This window comes from Rattus norvegicus, chromosome 19 (assembly GCF_021556685.1).
Source record: "Rattus norvegicus strain SHRSP/BbbUtx chromosome 19, alternate assembly SHRSP_T2T, whole genome shotgun sequence".
In the NCBI taxonomy this organism is placed as follows: domain Eukaryota; kingdom Metazoa; phylum Chordata; class Mammalia; order Rodentia; family Muridae; genus Rattus; species Rattus norvegicus.
Genome location: NC_141552.1, coordinates 26,357,692 through 26,377,887, shown reverse-complemented (window position 1 = coordinate 26,377,887; position 20,196 = coordinate 26,357,692). Strand labels below are relative to the sequence as shown.

General features: G+C 44.2%; 3 protein-coding genes, 1 long non-coding RNA gene and 1 pseudogene across 7 annotated transcripts in view; 3 read left to right on the top strand and 2 right to left on the bottom strand.

The window, feature by feature from the left end:
- The window catches only part of LOC134483470 (uncharacterized), a 192,172-nt gene that overhangs the window by 120,306 nt on the left and 51,670 nt on the right, over positions 1-20,196 (top strand). The gene's annotated exons all lie outside the window — the stretch shown is intronic.
- Positions 1,567-20,196, bottom strand: part of LOC147999271 (uncharacterized) — a 28,242-nt gene continuing 9,612 nt past the window's right edge. The window contains exons 2-6 of one of the 3 annotated variants that reach the window (XR_015643922.1): positions 10,921-11,087; positions 7,940-8,107; positions 5,681-5,794; positions 4,610-5,416; positions 4,077-4,508 (exon numbers count right to left, since the gene is read on the bottom strand). This is a non-coding gene — a long non-coding RNA (uncharacterized LOC147999271). Of the gene's footprint in view, positions 2,198-3,476; positions 4,509-4,609; positions 5,417-5,680; positions 5,795-7,939; positions 8,135-10,920; positions 11,088-20,196 lie in introns of those variants that run through there. The other 2 variants (XR_015643924.1, XR_015643923.1) reach the window with 2 other exon arrangements.
- Positions 1,938-4,618, top strand: LOC147999273 (uncharacterized). Its single transcript, XM_087596510.1, has 2 exons — positions 1,938-2,104; positions 3,136-4,618. Exons 1-2 carry the CDS (start codon positions 1,978-1,980, stop codon positions 3,363-3,365), a joined length of 357 nt encoding a protein of 118 aa, XP_087452636.1. The 5' UTR covers positions 1,938-1,977; the 3' UTR covers positions 3,366-4,618.
- LOC147999270 (disks large homolog 5-like) overlaps positions 9,429-20,196 on the top strand; it is a 31,204-nt gene continuing 20,436 nt past the window's right edge. The window contains exons 1-2 of one of the 2 annotated variants that reach the window (XM_087596290.1): positions 9,429-9,547; positions 12,806-12,906. The gene's annotated coding sequence lies outside the window, so the exon portion shown is untranslated. Of the gene's footprint in view, positions 9,548-12,805; positions 12,907-13,179; positions 13,725-20,196 lie in introns of those variants that run through there. The other variant, XM_087596291.1, reaches the window with a different exon arrangement.
- On the bottom strand, positions 12,156-13,442 carry LOC147999272 (zinc finger CCCH-type antiviral protein 1 pseudogene; annotated as a pseudogene).

Genomic DNA, 20,196 nt, shown 5'->3' with positions numbered 1-20,196 from the left:
TGGACTGAATTCAGAAAGGTGGGGATGGCAGAAAGATGCATGGTTAAATAGCCCACCAGGTTCACATTGTATCAGCTTGATTTAATCTAAGGACAAAGAAGTGGAGTTTCTCTGATGGCTTGCTTCTAAACCCTTGAAAGGATCACTGGGGTTTGACCTCAGTACTTCATACTTCTTGCTGGGTCAGCGAAACTCAAGGAAACTTGAGATTGCCATAGGCACAGTATTATGCTAGATATACTGAGTAGGTGATACTAAGATGTTCAGATGGTCATACCCATTTGCATGAGTTCTTAATGTACACCTAAGGTAAGAGAGATCAAGGTCTTCAGAATAGGAAGATCATTTCCAGTTCTTTTCTACAGTTCCAGTCTGAAAGACTGGTAGGGAGAGAATGGTAGATAATCGAGAATTGGTGGATGATGCTTTGAATGCAGGGTGGGTTTCTGTGCTGGTTTAGACAGGGTCTCAAGTATCCCATGTTGCCCTCTTCCTAGCTGGCCAGGTTCACTTTGAGCTCAGATAAACCTGCTTCTACTTTCCAGTAGACAGTCTTACAAGAGTGGCCTCCAGGGACTGTGAGGACAGCATTAGCCTTTGACAGTTGAGGTGTGTAACCCACAACTATAGTTTTGTTATAGCCACTTTGTTCCATGTCTACCAGCTATTTCAGATTGTTGCTGTCTATGCCTGACAATCACGGACACAGAAAAATAACCTGATAGAGAGCAAGGACATGGTGATCACATCCTTTCCTGTTCTGTATGTTCTGGATGAGGCTTGTTAAAATTCCAATATTGCAGAAAGCTTTATATAGGACCCATCACATTAAGCATCACTGTGCACTGTTCTATCTAAAATGGCCTAATCAGAACTGACCACCAGATCACACTTCCTGCAATACTCATATGAGAAGCTTGAGCTTTTTGTTTTGACTTTTTTCTTTCTTTCTTATTTTTTGCTGTATAAGTTGAGAGGAAGATATTTGGGGCCATGGATCTGCCCCCAAAATCTGGGGTATGGATCTGATCAATCAGTGTTGGTGTGTGCACTCAATACAGTATCCATTTTTTTACTGTGACAGATACTTTTGTGTTTGTGGGGAAGCCCATGACCCAGAGCACAAGTGCTGGGTCCTTGCTCTATCCACGTAGTGATGTGTATAGCCTCGTCCTACACCTTTATCTGCACCCCCTATATCTCTTGACTATTTTATTTTTTTGATAGAAGCTCAGCTTCTGATAGAAGGCCTGTCAGCAGTGCTCCTTTGGCGACATTAGCGCAGAGATGAGAACCCCACAAGCAGCATGAGGTTCCCTTCATTGGTGGCTCCAATATTGCACTTTCCTCTGCCAACTGGTCTCCACACTGTTCCTAGCACCATAAAGACTTCAACTCTTTCAACTAAGGAATTTTCTGGCAATTGTCAATTGCTAAGCACATGACTTCATGAGTGTTCCCCTAACACACACGCATGTTGTAACCTACCATGCAGACTACTTCTTGATGTGATATAAAGCACCTGTACATAATGAGACAGGAGAACTTTTGACTGCATATTCAATCTGGTGTGAAATCTCCGGAAGTTTTAATGGCTAACATTGGTGAATGAGGAAAATTTGAGTTAGGATGAGACATTTTGGGGCAAGATATGGAAGGAAACATTCATTTAGATGCATAAGAATTACTAAGGTTTTTATAATCAAGCCTTGAGGAAAATTTGGCTTTGGAAGCAGGAGATGCTCAGTGGCTCTGCCCCAGGAAAGTCTCCTGGAAAGGGCACCTCAGCTTATGCTCAGTACAGGGAGAACATTACCAGGGAGGCAAAGTCTGCTCCCCATGACATCAGCTGTCCCTTCTTGGACATTCTATTGTCTCCTAGAGAGTTCTGGCATCCTCTGTGATGTCACCAGTGTTGTAGTGACGACCAGTGCCCTAGTTTCTCTCAGTCTGAGTCTGGCGGTTACAAGCTAAGACATGTTTTCCCGTCTTCGCAAGCATTTTCGGAGGGGGAATGTCGATTCTGGAGAGACTAAAGTGAAGGAGTCTAGCCTTTCGTCTCAAAGTAATGATGGACAAAGACAGCACTTCTGGGGAATGTTGAGTAAGTTCTGGGCAGTGTATTTTGAGCTTCCTGCCAGGGGGGCTGCAGGCTTAAGCTGACCTTTCTAGCAATGGGCCACAACAACTGGAGCATCTGAAAAGGAATTGAATTTCCATGAATATCACAATTCCTGAAAGTCAGGATTTCAGAACTTTAGTTTCCCCATCCCCACTGGGAGGATATGGTAAGGCCAATGCTACTATTCTGTGAACTTCTGGTCTTTACTTTTACAGTGCATTTGTTATGTTACATTGTATAATAACACCATCAGGAGTCATGGAGGGTCCTCCTTTTCTGTGTTAGACAGGGCAGCAATGTACTTCACTATCATTGCTTCTTTAAATACAGTGGATATCTGACAGTAGGAACAGGGGGAGAATTGTGCTCCAGGCAATAACCTTATGTTCTTAGACCTCCTCTGATTTCTTCTAACTGGCAGGGTCATCGTTAGCTTTATATATTAGAGGTTGTGTGTTACAAACATGATTCTAAAATACCAAAAGTATTTGGAACATGTGGACCAAGATTCATCCTGTAACCTATTGGAACTTCTCGGGCATTTGGTATTTCAAATAGGGGAACTGATAAGTCTGTTGACCATGTCCTCCATGGAAATGTGTTTTTAATCCAAAGTTGTTGGCCTAGAGTATCAGGGTAGGACATCTGAGTGTCTCCAATCACTCAAGTCTTGTGGGTGGTGAATTTATCATCTGAGTTCGAACCCACAGGGGTGAGGGTCCTGAAACCAAGCTGTACCCTGTTCAGCTGATGATAATCCTGGAGAAGCCATCTCCGTGGTCCATGTAAGCATCTGATGTCCGGAATAGGGAACACCTGGCTGCTTACATCTCTTGGTGTCGATAGAGTAGTGGGAGAACTGAGATCCACTGATGAGGCCTCTTAAGCATAGACCAATCGCCTAGCAGTGACACTGGGTTCCAGGCTTGTTCTCCTGTTTAGGCCTAACTGTGGTCTATGTACACTCTATGCATTCTCCCCATGCAGGTTCACTTGTGTTCTTCTACCTACAGACGCTGGGAGAGAAACATCATCCCCTGGCACTGAACTAAGCGAGAATCAGGCCAAGAAGGAAAAGGAGAAGCTGATTAAAGAGCTGCAGCTCATTACCGAGGAGAGAAATGACCTGAGAGATCGCCTGAGGTTTCTGACAGAGAGATCCATGAAGAACAGGTATGAATTGCTCCAAATGCTCTTGTTTCATTCCTGGGTCTGCAAGGTCACCTTCTTCTTATCCTATTAAGGTTTTGGGTTCTAGAAAGCTGTGCCTCCCTAACCACCCTGTGCTAAACCTCACCTCCCATATAGAGGAGATTCAGAACCTTGACCCTTCCTGAGGAGCAAGATGGAAAATGGACTCATCTGCTTCAATTTATTGAAAAGCAGATCTTGTGGTCTGAATGAAGAATTCGGGGATAAAGTCAGGGAGAGTGAGTGTCTAGTGTGCATTTGCAAAGCCCTTGACAGCTGGTGGCTTTGCAAGATTGTAATTGCAGTGAGTTTATGGTGAGTCTCTGTACTTGCTAGGCAGGGGACTCAGTGCTGGAAGATCCAGGCAGCAGCCCGAGGGGCCTGTTCCCAAACTGTTCATCTCAATGCTTGACTAGAAGGTCTCAGACTCAGGCCTGTTTGTTATTGTCTGTGTGTCTTGCACTCTGAGACAGCAATGGTGCATGCATTTATCCTGGTTCTCACAGTGCTCTCTGTTTCCATATTTGTTTTTCTCTTTCTCTGATTCTGTTAACTTTTCTCTTTTTTTTGTGGGTGTGTCTCAGTCTGTGAGTCTGTATGTGCATACATCCAAATGCATATGCACAACTTTTAAATGTTTATATTTCCCTCCACACCTGGAATCTAGGGGTCTATGTCTTAGCCTGAGTATTTACCTGTAACACATTCATGGTGATGTGAATGCTTTGTTCTGGGAGCCCCACTGTCAACAGCACAGTGCTTTGCCTATGTGATCACGATTGTCTGTTTATTTGTATTCCTTGTGCAGATTATAATTTTGTGTTGATATGTGGTCTCTTGTCAAAACAGGAGAAAAGAAATCACAGGTTTCTGGGTGTGTTGGGTGGGGGAGCATGGAGAGGTGTGGCCTAGGCTCTTGATAGCTCAACTGGCTTGACTGCAGATTTCCTCTTGGTTGAACAACGGGAGCCAGGGAAGCCTCCATCTGGATGCCGAGATTCTGGTGTCCTGGACGCAGAAAAACACGTTTCTGAAGCTGAAGAAGATCCAATATGTAGAATTCAGAAGGTGTCCTTCCAGGACTGGTGTAGTACAGGACCCACCCTGAGTTCATATATTCCTAAATGCTGATGTTCATTGGATTCTATCATTTGGTGCCAGGCCACACTTCAGGCCAAATCCATATTATGAAGACCTGGAGAGAATGGAGGAGGCAGTCATGTGAATTCTGCACAACTTAGAGATGGAGAACACTGAAATCCATGAGAACAACCATAAGCTGCAGAAGGAGATTACCTTCTCTAGGTAAGTCCTGGTCAGAAATGCTATCACCTGTGGAATGGCCATTTCTGACTTTCTTTGTTCTGGATTGGACGGTCTTCAGCTCTGGTTCTATCTCTTGTGCTGTTTACACATCAGTGTGCCAGGGTCATTAAGACTCAGTTTTCAGTTCCATAAAAGACTGTTCCTCATCCCAGGATTGTCTAGGCATCTTCAGAAGGCTCTAGATAGAACAGCACTGATTGAAGTCAGCAGAAGGTTATTAGGCTGACCTGGACCTATGGTGTCATACCAGGTTTTACAAAACTCAGTGTGTGGACCACATGGTTAGCATGACCTTCTCTTGGTTCTACTGACCTCCTTTGAGGCTGTTTGCCCACTACTAATTGATGTTGCCCCCATGCATTGGGCTTTCATGGATAGTTGTAGATCCATGTTCTTTTTGAGAGATGTGGACACTAATAGGTGCTCGGGCCAAACAAACAATTTATTCTTCCCGGAATTTACTCTTTGTGGTTTGTGCAGCAGCCTTATATGTATCGAAATGAATTCTATTAAGTCTTCATGGGTATCTGGGTCCTGGTGGAGTTAGTGGCACTCGGGAGTGGGAATGGGAGAAAGGGGCAGCATGATCTTACTATGCAGACTGTATTTCCAGAAACCTGCTCAGCCAGCTCCTGATGGAGAACACATGTAGGAAGAAGTTGGTCCCACTGAAGCAGGAGAGCAAGGAGGTACATCTTGATTGTGCACTGAACCAGAAATATTTGGTTGACTTCAACAAGAAAGATAAAGACCAGCAACGTCCAGACCCAGCATCATCTGGTAGGGTTGAGCAGCTGTGTTAGCTTAAAAATATCTGATAAAGTTTGCCAATTTGATACATCTTTGCTCTCTCCTACCACCTTTCTAATTTACACTCACAACCAGCCAACCACCTCATGTAATGGAATTGTTCATTGCTCTGCCTATGCACAAGTATTCTGGGAAGTCATCCACTTTTCAGAAACTGAATTATTTTGCAAGTATATTTGTCTGCTCTTTTTGAAGCTACAGTATAGAAATGGTGACAGATTAATAACATACCTCATTATTGCATATCCACGTGATAGATTGGATGCTCTGTAGAGTTTTGAACAAGTTCTTGGTTCTTTGACAAATGACACTCTGTGGTCATGTGACTTCTTGTGTGGGAAGCACCTTTGCGGGATAAGAACAAAATGCAAATGTCAAATTAGAACTTGTCATTGGTTTTAACCTTGGTGATATATGGACATCTACTTTCTTCCTGCAACCCAATGAGGTTCCTTCCATTGCCCTGTTCTTGGTTTGCACTGGTATAAGTCTGGGTCCCATATTGGCAGCCCATATTACTTTGAGGCTCTCTGGAGATTTTGCCCTTCCCAAAGAGTAGCAACAATGATATCAGTTAAAAGGTCCATGTTGACTGTCCAATAGAACTGAGATGGTAGAAGGCAGCCTTCCGACAGCTGCCTTGCATTTCACCACCAAATCAGTGTCTGAAAAACTGCCTTCCTCTCCCAGGTCTCAGAAAGTGCAAGAGAGCTGGAATTGGACACACACCAGTAAGAGAGCTTCCTGAAGAATAAGTTGCTTTCTCAGGAGTCCCTGATGACAAACATCCTGAACGGTAACAAATTTTTTGGATGAGTATTCTTCCTCAGAGTTAATTTGTCATTGCTTAGAGACCCTAAATTTATATAACACTAAGCCAGCCTGACTGATTGAGGTCTTACTTTCTTCTCAGAAAACAGCACTTGAGAGACAACTTGGGGGACCTCCTTTCATTTTGTGTGCAAGAGGAGAAACAGCAATACATCTGTGCTTCTAAATGTTCGTTAAGAATATGCTGTTTAGAAATATTTTTGTTATGATTTTAATTGAAATTTTCTTTTTGTTGTTTCATATTTATATGTTCTTGTTACTGTTTTTATGTTTTCAAATATTTTTAAATATTTTAATTTATTTGTTTTAATCCTGTTTTGTTGTAAAAATGAATTCCTTATGAATAAAAATTGAATTCTATCTCTTGACTCTTAAGACCATCATTCTTATTCAAGGGTTCTGTCCCCTCCTGTGGACTTAGAACTGACAGGTGGAGATGGATCTCTGCATGTTCCATGGATCCTGGGCTAATAAGTGAATTCAAAGTCACCAAGGGGTACCCAGTGTGACAGTGTCTTTTGTGTGGAAAATGTGGCTGTTTCTCGGACACACACTTTATGAAGTAATCACTGACATGCTTTACCCAATTGTTAGGGTCCATGTGGTTCTTCTGAGAGAGTAGCAGATGCTCTATCCTGTGAGTCATCACCACAGCTCCTGCAGGTGCTTTTGTCCTTCCACATCATGTACTGTATTAGGTGGACAGGATCACCTCCAATCAAATAGAGAGATCTCAGGAGATGTGTATTCACAGGAAATTTACTGAGCTGTGCATGCTCAATGTGTTAGCTTGCCAGCCATCCCTACAGGGCTCTGGTGTTACCACTCCTCATTGTGGGTCAGGATCATCCTCCAGCACCACTTAGTGTCCATATTAGAGCAGATCTTTCACCTATTATCAATGATGACCATATGTATTCTGCACATCTGACAAAATACAGAATAGAAATTAGCTTCCTGTTGGCCAGATTGGCATAATGAGTTTTTTGATTGTTAGCATGAAAATTATTTTAATCTAGGCAGTTTAGGGAAGAACCTCAAGGACACCCATAGTGAATGCAGCCTGCAGCTGTGAACATAGGTTTCTGTTGGAGAGCAGGCCTGTGCAGGCCCAGAACCTAGGTGGGACAGTTCATGCTACCCTTTTTCCATGGCCAATCTGGATCATATTGAGAATGTATTTTTTCCAGGTGACTGATTTCCAATTTATGGAATTGAACTAACTTACTGAGAGTGGAGGTGACTCAGAGAGTTAAAGTACACAAGGACCAATCCAGTATGTCCACAAAAGCTTGCTGTCACCCCAGGGCTTTTAAAAGCTCAGCAGCTAGAGAAGCAATGTAGTATTTGGTTATTCTCATGCTTAGGTCTAGTCATTCATTATAAGCTGACCATGACACAAAAAGAGTCATCTGTGTCACAATAGAAGCTAGTTGTAACTAGATTCACCCCCACACTATCACATCACTACCGTATTTGAGGTTCTCAGTTACTATCTAAGAACCTGGAAGAGGCCTGGGTCTTGCTACACAAACTCATAATTTATGTCTTCATGACACTGTGTGCTTTGTTCTGTTGATGCTACCATTGGCATACAATACCTTGGATACTTTGTGCTGACATCTGTCACATGAGACAATAGTTCATGCCATGCCTAACCTGCATAAACTGTCCTTAGAGTACGGTGTAGTCAGAGGGGCCTTTTTTTTCTCTCTGAATTTTCAAAATATTTCCAGTCTTCAGACAAGTCTTCAGCCATTGTCCAGTGCCTGTCTTGAGATGTCCACCTTTTCAGCTGAGTGTCTTCATCCAGGCTGCTCTGTAATTCTGTAGAAGATTAATAGGGTTCCAGCCCTAGGATTTAATTCAGTGTGATTGTACTTTCCAAACATGCTCAAAGCCCTACATTCCACCATAGCCTGTGTGCTTTAGAGATAGAAAATAAAGAACCACATTGCACTTGAAATTTCTCCTCCAACAAAAGGAGAGCCTGCATAGGGCCTTTAAGTAACTCTAAGTCCCAGCTTCTGCATAACTCCCTTCATCGACTCCATTATTGGTGTATTTTCATTACTGCTCACTTTATTTTTGGTGTGCAAAGAATGTGTACCATGTCAGTAAAGTGTGTGTGTGTGTGTGTGAGAGAGAGAGAGAGAGAGAGAGAGAGAGAGAGAGAGAGAGAGAGTTTGTGTTTGTGTTTCTGTGCAGGTGTTTGTGTATGTTCATCCATGAACTCACTATCAATTTTCATAAAATGACTTAGAAGACTGTAATGAAAACTGTCGAGGTGCATGCAGACGTGTGTTACTAGTGTCCCACGGCACCTGGCAGGTAACACTGAAATGGTGGTCTACTATAATACAGCCTAAAAACAGGCTGTGGATGGTTTACACAGAGATTGTGACGTCATCACCACTAGAGAGAGCAGCAAAAGCTTCATTTATCACATGCTGCTGTTACCAAGATGAGGCAAAGCCTTATCCTACAGAGAGTCTGGTATGATTTGATGGCAGGAAATAAACTTAGGACTAAAATCATTCAATTACAAACAAAGAGGATAATACAAAGAGTCATAAGATTATTCTCATAAGAAAATAGATAGTATTTAAACGATGCCACTACAAAAATTAAAAAATATATATGAGGGCCACTAGGCTTTAATGCAGCCTTTCTACCAGACGTTTAATGACGACCTAATAACAATAGTGCTTCAATTATTCCTCTGATTTGAAAGAGAAGGAACATTGCCAAACCCCTTCTCTGAGTTTCTCTTTTTACCTAGAATTCCTGAGTCTGTTGCTTCTTCCATTGTCACCCCATCAATAGAGCTGCAGGGCGAGTCTGTCCAGCCCCAGAGTCTTTCTGCCAGCTGACAGGGCTGGGTTTTGCTCTGCTTGCCCCTGCTCCTGCCCCCGCCCCTGCTCTTGCCCCTGCCCAAGCCCCCGCCTCACACCCGCACTCGACAACGCCTCCGACCCATCCCCCCCTCCCAGTCCCACCACCGCCCTCGACTCAGACCCGTCCCAACCCCCGCCCCCAGCCTGCCCTCGCCCCTACCCTGCCCCCGCCCCGCCCCCCCCACACCCGTCCTCTCCTTCGCCCCCCCCCCCCGGCCTCCGCCCTCGCCGCCGCTGCTTGCGTTGCTACCATTCCGTCTTCAACTCCCCTGTCGACCCCACCGCCACTGCTGCTACCTTCTCCCACTTCTTCAGCCCAAGACTTTTGAGATCCCGGCTTGCAGCGCTCTGCACTAGGAGGCTAACAGAGGTGAGGAGAGCCTAAGGGACAGACCCCAGGCCTGGCCCCAGAGACTTGTGTCTCCCCCTCCCTGGAAGTGCTTTCCCGCAGTTCTCCATTCTGGGTTCAGTTTGTGGGGACCCCAGCAGGTGGCAGGCTTTGCTGATCCTCAGGTGTGAGTCTGGGACAGTGGTGGGACTTATGGTTGAGGGAAGTCTTTCAGGCAAATGCAGGCTTTTCTCAAACTCTTGGACCATCTGGTGCCCTCCCTGGGGTCACAGGACCTGTGGAAGTTGGGAAGCCACTTTTCCCTGTCCTGTGTGACTTTCCCTGCAGAGTGAGCTCTCCTGCAGGAGATACTCTCACATGCTTCTTTAAAAGCACCTGCTCCTCAGATCCAGATCAGTTGTGAAAACAGGCTTCTCCCTGTCAGTGTGCCAGCTCCCCCTCCCAGCTCAGAGCTGCCACACCTAAGGAGCCTCCAGCCCCAGTACTGGTTGGGTCTCATGGAGGAGTTAGAGCAAAGTGCCCCTTCTGAGAAGTGACTCAGAACAGAAGGTTCCTACAACCCAATGAGGTCTCTTCCAGTTGCCCTGTTCTTGGTTTGCACTGGTATAATTCTGAGTCCCAGATTGGCAGCCTACATTGCTGTGAGGGTTGCTGGAGATTTTGCCCTGCCCACAGAACAGAAGATTCAGAAGAAAGGCCAGTTTGGCATAATGAATTCTTTTGATAGATGGCAACAAAATTATCTTAATCTAAGCAGTTTAGGGAGGAACCTCAAGAGCATCCATAGTGAATGCAGCCTGCAGCTGTGAACACACTTTTCTTTTGGAGAGCAGGCCTGTGCAAGCCCAGGACCTAGGTGGGACAGTTCAAGCTGCCCTTTTTCCATGGCCAATCTGTGTTTGTATTGAGAAAGTATTTTTTTTCCAGTTGACTGATTTCCAACTTATGGAATGGAACTGACTTACTCAGAGTGGGGTTGACTTAGAGAGTTAAAGTACAGAAGGAATAATCCAGATGTCCACAAAAGCTTGCTGTCACACCAGGGCTTTTAAAAGCTCAGCAGCTAGAGAAGCAATGTAGTATTTGGTTATTCTCATGCTTAGGTCTAGTCATTCATTATAAGCTGACCATGACACAAAAAGAGTCATCTGTGTCACAATAGAAACTAGTTGTAACTAGACTTATACCACATTATCACATTATTACTATATTTGAGGTTCTCAGGTATGATCTTAGAAACTAGAAGAGGCCTGGTTCTTGCTACATATAGTCATATTCTATATCTTCACAGCACTGTGTGATTTGTTCTGTTAATGCTACCATTGGCATACAATACCTAGGATATTTTGTGCTGACATCTGTGACATGAGACAATAGTTCATGTCATCCCTTACCTGAATAAACTGTCCTTAGAGTACAGTGTAGTCGGAGGGGCCTTCTTTTCCTCTGAGATAGCCAAACATTTCCAGCCTTCATACAAGTCTGTCAGCCATTGTCCAGTGCCTGTCTTGAGATGTCCACATTGTCAGCTGAGAGTCTTCATCCAGCCTGCCCTGTAATTCTGTAGAACATTAATAGGGTTCCAGCCCTAGGAATTAATTCAGTGTTCTAGTACTTGCCAAATATGCTCAAAAACTAGTTTCCACCCTAGCTCTGTGTGCTATACAGAAAGAAAATAAAGAACCCCATTGCACTTGAAGTTTAGCCTCCAACAGAAGGAGAGCCTGCACAGGGCCTTTAAATAACTCTAAGCCCCAGCTTCCCCACAACCTCGTCCATCAATTCCTTTATTGGTGTGTTTTCATTAATACTCACTTTCTTCTTTGTGTGGAAAGAATGTGCACCATGTCAGTAAAGTGTGTGTGTGCGTTTGTGTTTGTGCATGTTCATCCATGAACTCACTATAAATTTTCATAAAATCACTCAGAAGTCCCTAGTGAAAACTGTCGAGGTGCAGGCAGACTCATGTTACTACTGTCTCATGGCACCTTGCAGGGAGCACTGAAATCGTGGGCTACTTTAATACAGTCTAAAACGAGGCTGTGCATGGTTTTCAGTGAAATTGTGTCGTCGTCCCCACTACAGAGAGCAGCAAAAGCTTCATGTATCACATGCTGCTGTTACCAAGGTGAGGCAAAGCCTCATCCCATAGAGAGTCTGGTAGGATTTGATGGCAGGAAATAAACTCAGAACTAAAATCAATCAATTACAAACAAAGAGAATGATACAAAGAGCCAAGCAAAGCAAGAGCTGGCTTTTTTTTTTTTTTTTTGAGAAGATCCACAAGACAGACAAACCACAGAGCCTATATCTAAAGTACCAAATCAGAAATGAAAAGGGGGATATAACAAAGGACACTGAGTGAATTCAACAATCATTAGGGCTTACTTCAGAGGCCTTTACTACAGAAAAGTGAAAAATCTATTTGATACTGGTGATTTTTCTAACAGATAACAAATACCAAGTTAAATACAGATCTGGGAAGGTAATGAATAATTCCCATAAGAAAATAGATACAGTCATTAAAGGCTGCCACTCCAAAAATTAAAAATAATAATAATCAGGGCCACATGGCTTTAATGCATCCTTTCTACCAGACTTTTAATGAAGACCCAATAACAATAGTGCTTCAATTATTCCACTGAATTGAAAGAGAAGGAACATTGCCAAACTCCTTCCCTGAGTTTCTCCTTTTACCTAGAATTCCTGAGTCTGTTGCTTCTTCCATTGTCACCCCATCAATAGAACCATTTAAAATGGGATGTAATCGATGTCTGGAGCCTCATTCTTTCCCTTGACCTCCATGCGGTGTCCAGAAGGCATGCCTGTTCTCATGGACATGGACTCATCTCTTTTTGCTGCAGCAAGAAGAAAGCCAGCAGAGGAGGCAGGAGCTTACAAAGAATCAGTAGGATTTCTAGAAAAGAAGCCATCCAGATGTCCATTCTCAGAAAACCCCTGGCTTGCTCTCATGTGACTGGGTCCTCAGACACCAGCAGCCTTAGATGAGACCAAGGAAAGCTGTGCAGAGTCCTGGGTCCCCAGGTTCTTGACCTCCTGAGTGACAGCTATAGACACATCCTCCAGGGAATCCTTACAGCTGGTGACATCTGGACAAGGTGAACCAGATGCCAAAATGAGACATGGGAGAGAAATCCTAGACTGTTTGGAAGGAATCAGTCTCTGCTTTTGCTTTTGTCTCTGTGTGCCCTGCTGCTATGATGTTCATGGGGAGCTCTCATGCCAGTGGGTCTCCTCCTAATGTGTTTGTTGTTGCAGATGTCCTGGATGTTCTGGACCCCATCAGAACTCAGCCCGTGCTCAGTCACGGAGGTCAGCACCTTCCTGTCCAACAGGTCATGAGACCTGAGACAATTGAGGTAACGGCAGTTGGCCTGGGTGAAGTGCTCACAGACTTGGACTCTCTTGCATGGCTGTGGCTTCAAGCAGATCTGTTTGTGGCTGTCTCCTTTGTAGTAACTTTTGCAGGAGAAAAGAATCCCCCTGTACCAGGAAGAAGGCCGGCTCCTCTTGGTTAAGCCCAGAAAGCTCATGATTCTTCAGGACCTGGAAGCTCTGTTCCTAAAAACTTGGTGTGGATATTTGCAGAGGTTTCTCTGGGATTTTGCATAATGACTCTGTCCCAGAAGTTTGAGCTTGCAGAGGCTTGGGCAATCTGTAGCATGGTCCCTGGATGCACTTGAGATTGAAGCCACAGGCTTCAGTAGTAGCCGCCACCTACAGCATGATCCCTGCCTGATCTCCAGTCTCCAATAGGAATAAGCAGTCTTGCCCAGCAGCTCATAGAGCTCTGCCTCTGGAGCCTGATCCTACTCTGCAGTTCCTTTAAGGTCATGCATCCCCTGTGGGTCCACAGGATCTTGGTGATGAAACAGTCTGCCCCAGGATCCCCCATGGTGCACTATGGCTGCAGCTGCTCAGGCTTGTGAGCTGGACTCTGCTTTGTGGAGAAAGGAAACTGGAAAAGGGGATAACACATGAAATGGAAATGAAGAAAATAACCAGTAAAAATTAAAAGAATTAAAGTCATCATCTCAGGAGAATGAGTGGGAAGCCAGGTCCTTAAGCAGGCAGGTTCTCCACAACAATGCATGCTGGGTTCAAGACTGGACATGAGGTGCCCTGAGCTTGGGACTGCCAGGCTCCTACTGGGAAGAGAGCTTTCTTCTTCATTTCTGTAAGTCTCTCTAGTTTTCTTTTAAGGCTTTCATCTCATCATTGACTTTCCCAATGACCTTTTATGACAAGCCATTATGGTTAACAAGAATTAAGTAAAGGCTCATTGAGCTGGTGGTAGTTGGAGGTCTGGGGGAAGCCCTGGACAGAGAGATCTTGCCTACCAGGGGTGGGATGTGCATGGTGGGAGGGACTAGTGGAGTGTCATTGGCCTCAGTATGCACAGGCTTGGGGCTGGTGCCTGGCTGCCTGGTGCGCCTCTGTGGCTACTTGGCCTGGGTCCCACCGCAGATGCCCATGGTGGTTGCTGGCCAGTTGTGCTTGCTCTACCTGTCCTCGGGGCTTCTGGCGGGGCTGACCACAGCCTTGAACATGGACAACCGTGGACAAAGTGGGCCAGAAATCGGAGGATCATGGGAGCATCTTCAACTTCCCCCTCCCCAAGCACTGGCAGTTGCAGCTGGAGGACAAGCCACTGTGAGTTTCCCCACATCCAGGCAGGTGTTCTGCACCACCAGGAGAGCAAGGGCAAGCACTGCTGCCACCAGTCCCACATGCGCAAGGCCTATTTGCTGACTGGCAGGGCTTCACTTTGCTCTGCCTGGCTCTGCTTTGCCTTGCTCTGCCCTGTGGGCTCTCACTTCTTTGGCCAAAGACTGTTGAGATCCCGGCTTGCCTCACCTTTCTTTTTTTTTTTTTTTTTTTTTTTTTTTTTATTAACTTGAGTATTTCTTATATACATTTCGAGTGTTATTCCCTTTCCCGGTTTCCGGGCAAACATCCCCCTCCCCCCTCCCCTTCCTTATGGGTGTTCCCCTCCCAACCCTCCCCCCATTGCCGCCCTCCCCCCATAGACTAGTTCACTGGGGGTTCAGTCTTAGCAGGACCCAGGGCTTCCCCTTCCACTGGTGCTCTTACTAGGATATTCATTGCTACCTATGGGGTCAGAGTCCAGGGTCAGTCCATGTATAGTCTTTAGGTAGTGGCTTAGTCCCTGGAAGCTCTGGTTGCTTGGCATTGTTGTACTTTTGGGGTCTCGAGCCCCTTCAAGCTCTTCCAGTCCTTTCTCTGATTCCTTCAATAGGGGACCTATTCTCAGTTCAGTGGTTTGCTGCTGGCATTCGCCTCTATATTTGCTGTATTCTGGCTGTGTCTCTCAGGAGCGATCTACATCCGGCTCCTGTCGGTCTGCACTTCTTTGCTTCATCCATCTTGTCTAATTGGGTGGCTGTATATGTATGGGCCACATGTGGGGCAGGCTCTGAATGGGTGTTCCTTCAGTCTCTGTTTTAATCTTTGCCTCTCCCTTCCCTGCCAAGGGTATTCTTTTTCCTCATTTAAAGAAGGAGTGAAGCATTCACATTTTGATCATCCGTCTTGAGTTTCGTTTGTTCTAGGGATCTAGGGTAATTCAAGCATTTGGGCTAATAGCCACTTATCAATGAGTGCATACCATGTATGTCTTTCTGTGATTGGGTTAGCTCACTCAGGATGATATTTTCCAGTTCCAACCATTTGCCTACGAATTTCATAAACTCGTTGTTTTTGATAGCTGAGTAATATTCCATTGTGTAGATGTACCACATTTTCTGTATCCATTCCTCTGTTGAAGGGCATCTGGGTTCTTTCCATTTTCTGGCTATTATAAATAAGGCTGCGATGAACATAGTGTAGCACGTGTCTCTTTTATATGTTGAGGCATCTTTTGGGTATATGCCCAAGAGAGGTATAGCTGGATCCTCAGGCAGTTCAATGTCCAATTTTCTGAGGAACCTCCAGACTGATTTCCAGAATGGTTTTACCAGTCTGCAATCCCACCAACAATGGAGGAGTGTTCCTCTTTCTCCACATCCTCGCCAGCATCTGCTGTCACCTGAGTTTTTGATCTTAGCCAATCGCACTGGTGTGAGGTGAAATCTCAGGGTTGTTTTGATTGGCATTTCCCTTATGACTAAAGATGTTGAACATTTCTTTAGGTGTTTCTCAGCCATTCGGCATTCCTCAGCTGTGAATTCTTTGTTTAGCTCTGAACCCTATTTTTTAATAGGGTTATTTGTTTCCCTGCGGTCTAACTTCTTGAGTTCTTTGTATATTTTGGATATAAGGCCTCTATCTGTTGTAGGATTGGTAAAGATCTTTTCCCAATCTGTTGGTTGCCATTTTGTCCTAACCACAGTGTCCTTTGCCTTACAGAAGCTTTGCAGTTTTATGAGATCCCATTTGTCGATTCTTGATCTTAGAGCATGAGCCATTGGTGTTTTGTTCAGGAAATTTTTTCCAGTGCCCATGTGTTCCAGATGCTTCCCTAGTTTTTCTTCTATTAGTTTGAGTGTGTCTGGTTTGATGTGGAGGTCCTTGATCCACTTGGACTTAAGCTTTGTACAGGGTGATAAGCATGGATCGATCTGCATTCTTCTACATGTTGCCCTCCAGTTGAACCAGCACCATTTGCTGAAAATGCTCTTTTTTCCATTGGATGGTTTTGGCTTCTTTGTCAAAAATCAAGTGACCGTAGGTGTGTGGGTTCATTTCTGGGTCTTCAATTCTATTCCGTTGGTCTATCTGTCTGTCTCTGTACCAATACCATGCAGTTTTTATCACTATTGCTCTGTAATACTGCTTGAGTTCAGGGATAGTGATTCCCCCTGAAGTTCTTTTATTGTTGAGGATAGCTTTAGCTATCCTGGGTTTTTTGTTATTCCAGATGAATTTGCAAATTGTTCTGTCTAACTCTTTGAAGAATTGGATTGGTATTTTGATGGGGATTGCATTGAATCTGTAGATCGCTTTTGGTAAAATGGCCATTTTTACTATATTAATCCTGCCAATCCATGAGCATGGGAGATCTTTCCATCTTCTGAGGTCTTCTTCAATTTCTTTCCTCAGTGTCTTGAAGTTCTTATTGTACAGATCTTTTACTTGCTTGGTTAAAGTCACACCGAGGTACTTTATATTATTTGGGTCTATTATGAAGGGTGTCGTTTCCCTAATTTCTTTCTCGGCTTGTTTCTCTTTTGTATAGAGGAAGGCAACTGATTTATTTGAGTTAATTTTATACCCAGCCACTTTGCTGAAGTTGTTTATCAGCTTTAGTAGTTCTCTGGTGGAACTTTTGGGATCACGTAAATATACTATCATGTCATCTGCAAATAGTGATATTTTGACCTCTTCTTTTCCGATCTGTATCCCTTTGATCTCCTTTTGTTGTCTGATTGCTCTGGCTAGAACTTCAAGAACTATATTGAATAAGTAGGGAGAGAGTGGGCAGCCTTGTCTAGTCCCTGATTTTAGTGGGATTGCTTCAAGTTTCTCTCCATTTAGTTTAATGTTAGCAACTGGTTTGCTGTATATGGCTTTTACTATGTTTCGGTATGGGCCTTGAATTCCTATTCTTTCCAGGACTTTTATCATGAAGGGGTGTTGAATTTTGTCAAATGCTTTCTCAGCATCTAATGAAATGATCATGTGGTTCTGTTCTTTCAGTTTGTTTATATGATGGATCACGTTGATGGTTTTCCGTATATTAAACCATCCCTGCATGCCTGGGATGAAGCCTACTTGATCATGGTGGATGATTGTTTTGATGTGCTCTTGAATTCGGTTTGCCAGAATTTTATTGAGTATTTTTGCGTCGATATTCATAAGGGAAATTGGTCTGAAGTTCTCTTTCTTTGTTGTGTCTTTGTGTGGTTTAGGTATAAGAGTAATTGTGGCTTCGTAGAAGGAATTCGGTAGGGCTCCATCTGTTTCAATTTTGTGGAATAGTTTGGATAATATTGGTATGAGGTCTTCTATGAAGGTTTGATAGAATTCTGCACTAAACCCGTCTGGACCTGGGCTCTTTTTGGTTGGGACACCTTTAATGACTGCTTCTATTTCCTTAGGAGTTATGGGGTTCTTTAACTGGTTTATCTGTTCCTGATTTAACCTCGATACCTGGTATCTGTCTAGGAAATTGTCCATTTCCTGAAGATTTTCAAATTTTGTTGAATATAGGTTTTTATAGTAAGATCTGATGATTTTTTGAATTTCCTCCGAATCTGTAGTTATGTCTCCCTTTTCATTTCTGATTTTGTTAATTTGGACACACTCTTTGTGTCCTCTCATTAGTCTGGCTAAGGGTTTATCTATCTTGTTGATTTTCTCAAAGAACCAACTTTTGGTTCTGTTGATTCTTTCTATGGTCCTTTTTGTTTCTACTTGGTTGATTTCAGCTCTGAGTTTGATTATTTCCTGCCTTCTACTCCTCCTGGGTGTATTTGCTTCTTTTTGTTCTAGAGCTTTTAGGTGTGCTGTCAAGCTGCTGACATATGCTCTTTCCTGTTTCTTTCTGCAGGCACTCAGCGCTATGAGTTTTCCTCTTAGCACAGCTTTCATTGTGTCCCATAAGTTTGAGTATGTTGTATCTTCATTTTCATTAAATTCTAAAAAGTTTTTAATTTCTTTCTTTATTTCTTCCTTGACCAGGTTATCATTGAGTAGAGCATTGTTCAATTTCCACGTATATGTGGGCATTCTTCCCTTATTGTTATTGAAGACCAGTTTTAGGCCGTGGTGGTCCGATAGCACGCATGGGATTATTTCTATCTTTCTGTACCTGTTGAGGCCCGTTTTTTGACCAATTATATGGTCAATTTTGGAGAAAGTACCATGAGGAGCTGAGAAGAAGGTATATCCTTTTGCTTTAGGATAGAATGTTCTATAAATATCCGTTAAGTCCATTTGGCTCATGACTTCTCTTAGTCTGTCGACATCACTGTTTAATTTCTGTTTCCATGATCTGTCCATTGATGAGAGTGGGGTGTTGAAATCTCCCACTATTATTGTGTGAGGTGCAATGTGTGTTTTGAGCTTTACCTTTCAATAGGCACCTCTGTGAAGTGAGGAGAACCAAAGGGACAGAAGGCTGACCTGGCCCTGGAGACTTGTGTCTCCCCCTCCACCAAAGTGCTTTCCTCAGTTCTCCACTCCGGTTTTAGTTTGCAGGGATCCCAGCAGGTGGCAGGCTTCGCTGAGCCTCCCCTGTGAGAAGGGGACAGTGGTGGGACTTATGGTTGTGGGAAGTCTTTCAGGGAGATGCAGGCTTTCTCAAACTCTCCGACCATCCATCCAGTGCCCTCCCTGGTTCCCATTCCCTGTGTTTGTTGCGAAGTCACTTTTCGCTGTCCTGTGTGACTTTCCCTGCAGACTGGGCTCTCCTGCAGGAGATACTCTCACATGCTTCTTTAAAAGCCCCTGTTCCTCAGATTTAGATCAGCTGTGAAAACAGGCTTCTCCATGCCAGGGTGAGAGCTACCCCTCCCAGCTCAGAGCTGCAACACCATAGGATCCTCAGGCCCCAGTGCTGGGTGGGTCCCATGGAAGAGTTAGAGGAAAGCTTCCCTTCTGAGAAGTGACTTAACACAGAAGGTTCACAAGTGACAGTCAACTCCCAAGTATTTCTTCCAGGAGAAAGCACTCAGCTCTCCCCTTTAAACAGTTTAGGCTCCCACATGGCCCAGTTTTGTGATTGGGGAAGATTTTCTGGAGCTTAGTTGGCCAGTCAAAGTGGGGCTACATTCTTTTTTTTTTTTTCTTTATTAACTTGAGTATTTCTTATTTACATTTCGATTGTATTCTCTTTCCCGGTTTCCCTGGCCAACATCCTCCTAACCCCCCCTCTTCTATATGGCTGTCCCCCTCCCCATCCTCCCACCATTACCACCCTCCCCCCAACAATCACGTTCACTGGGGGTTCAGTCTTGGCAGGACCAAGGGCTTCCCCTTCCACTGGTGCTCTGACTAGGCTATTCATTGCTACGTATGCAGTTGGAGCCCAGGGTCAGTCTTTGGGTAGTGGCTTAGTCCCTGGAAGCTCTGGTTGGTTGGAATTGTTTTTCATATGCGGTCTTAACCCCCTTGAGCTCTTTCAGTCCTTTCTAAGATTCCTTCAACGGGGGTCCTATTCTCAGTTCAGTGGTTTGCTGCTGGCATTCGCCTCTGTATTTGCTGTATTCTGGCTGTGTCTCTCAGGAGCGATCTACATCCGGCTCCTGTCAGCCTGCACTTCTTTGCTTCATCCATCTTATCTAATTGGGTGGCTGTATATGTATGGGCCACATGTGGAGCAGGCTCTGAATGGGTGTTCCTTCTGCCTCTGTTTTAATCTTTGCCTCTCTATTCCCTGCCAAGGGTATTCTTGTTCCTCTTTTAAAGAAGGAGTGAAGCATTTGCTTTTTGGTCATCCTTCTTGATTTTCATGTGTTCTGTGCATCTAGGGTAATTCAAGCATTTGGGCTAATAGCCACTTATCAATGAATGCATACCATGTGTGTTTTTCTGTGATTGGGTTACCTCACTCTGGATGATATTTTCCAGTTCCATCCATTTGCCTATGAATTTCATAAAATCATTGTTTTTGATAGCCGAGTAATATTCCATTGTGTAGATGTACCACATTTTCTGTATCCATTCCTCTGTTGGGTTCTTTCCAG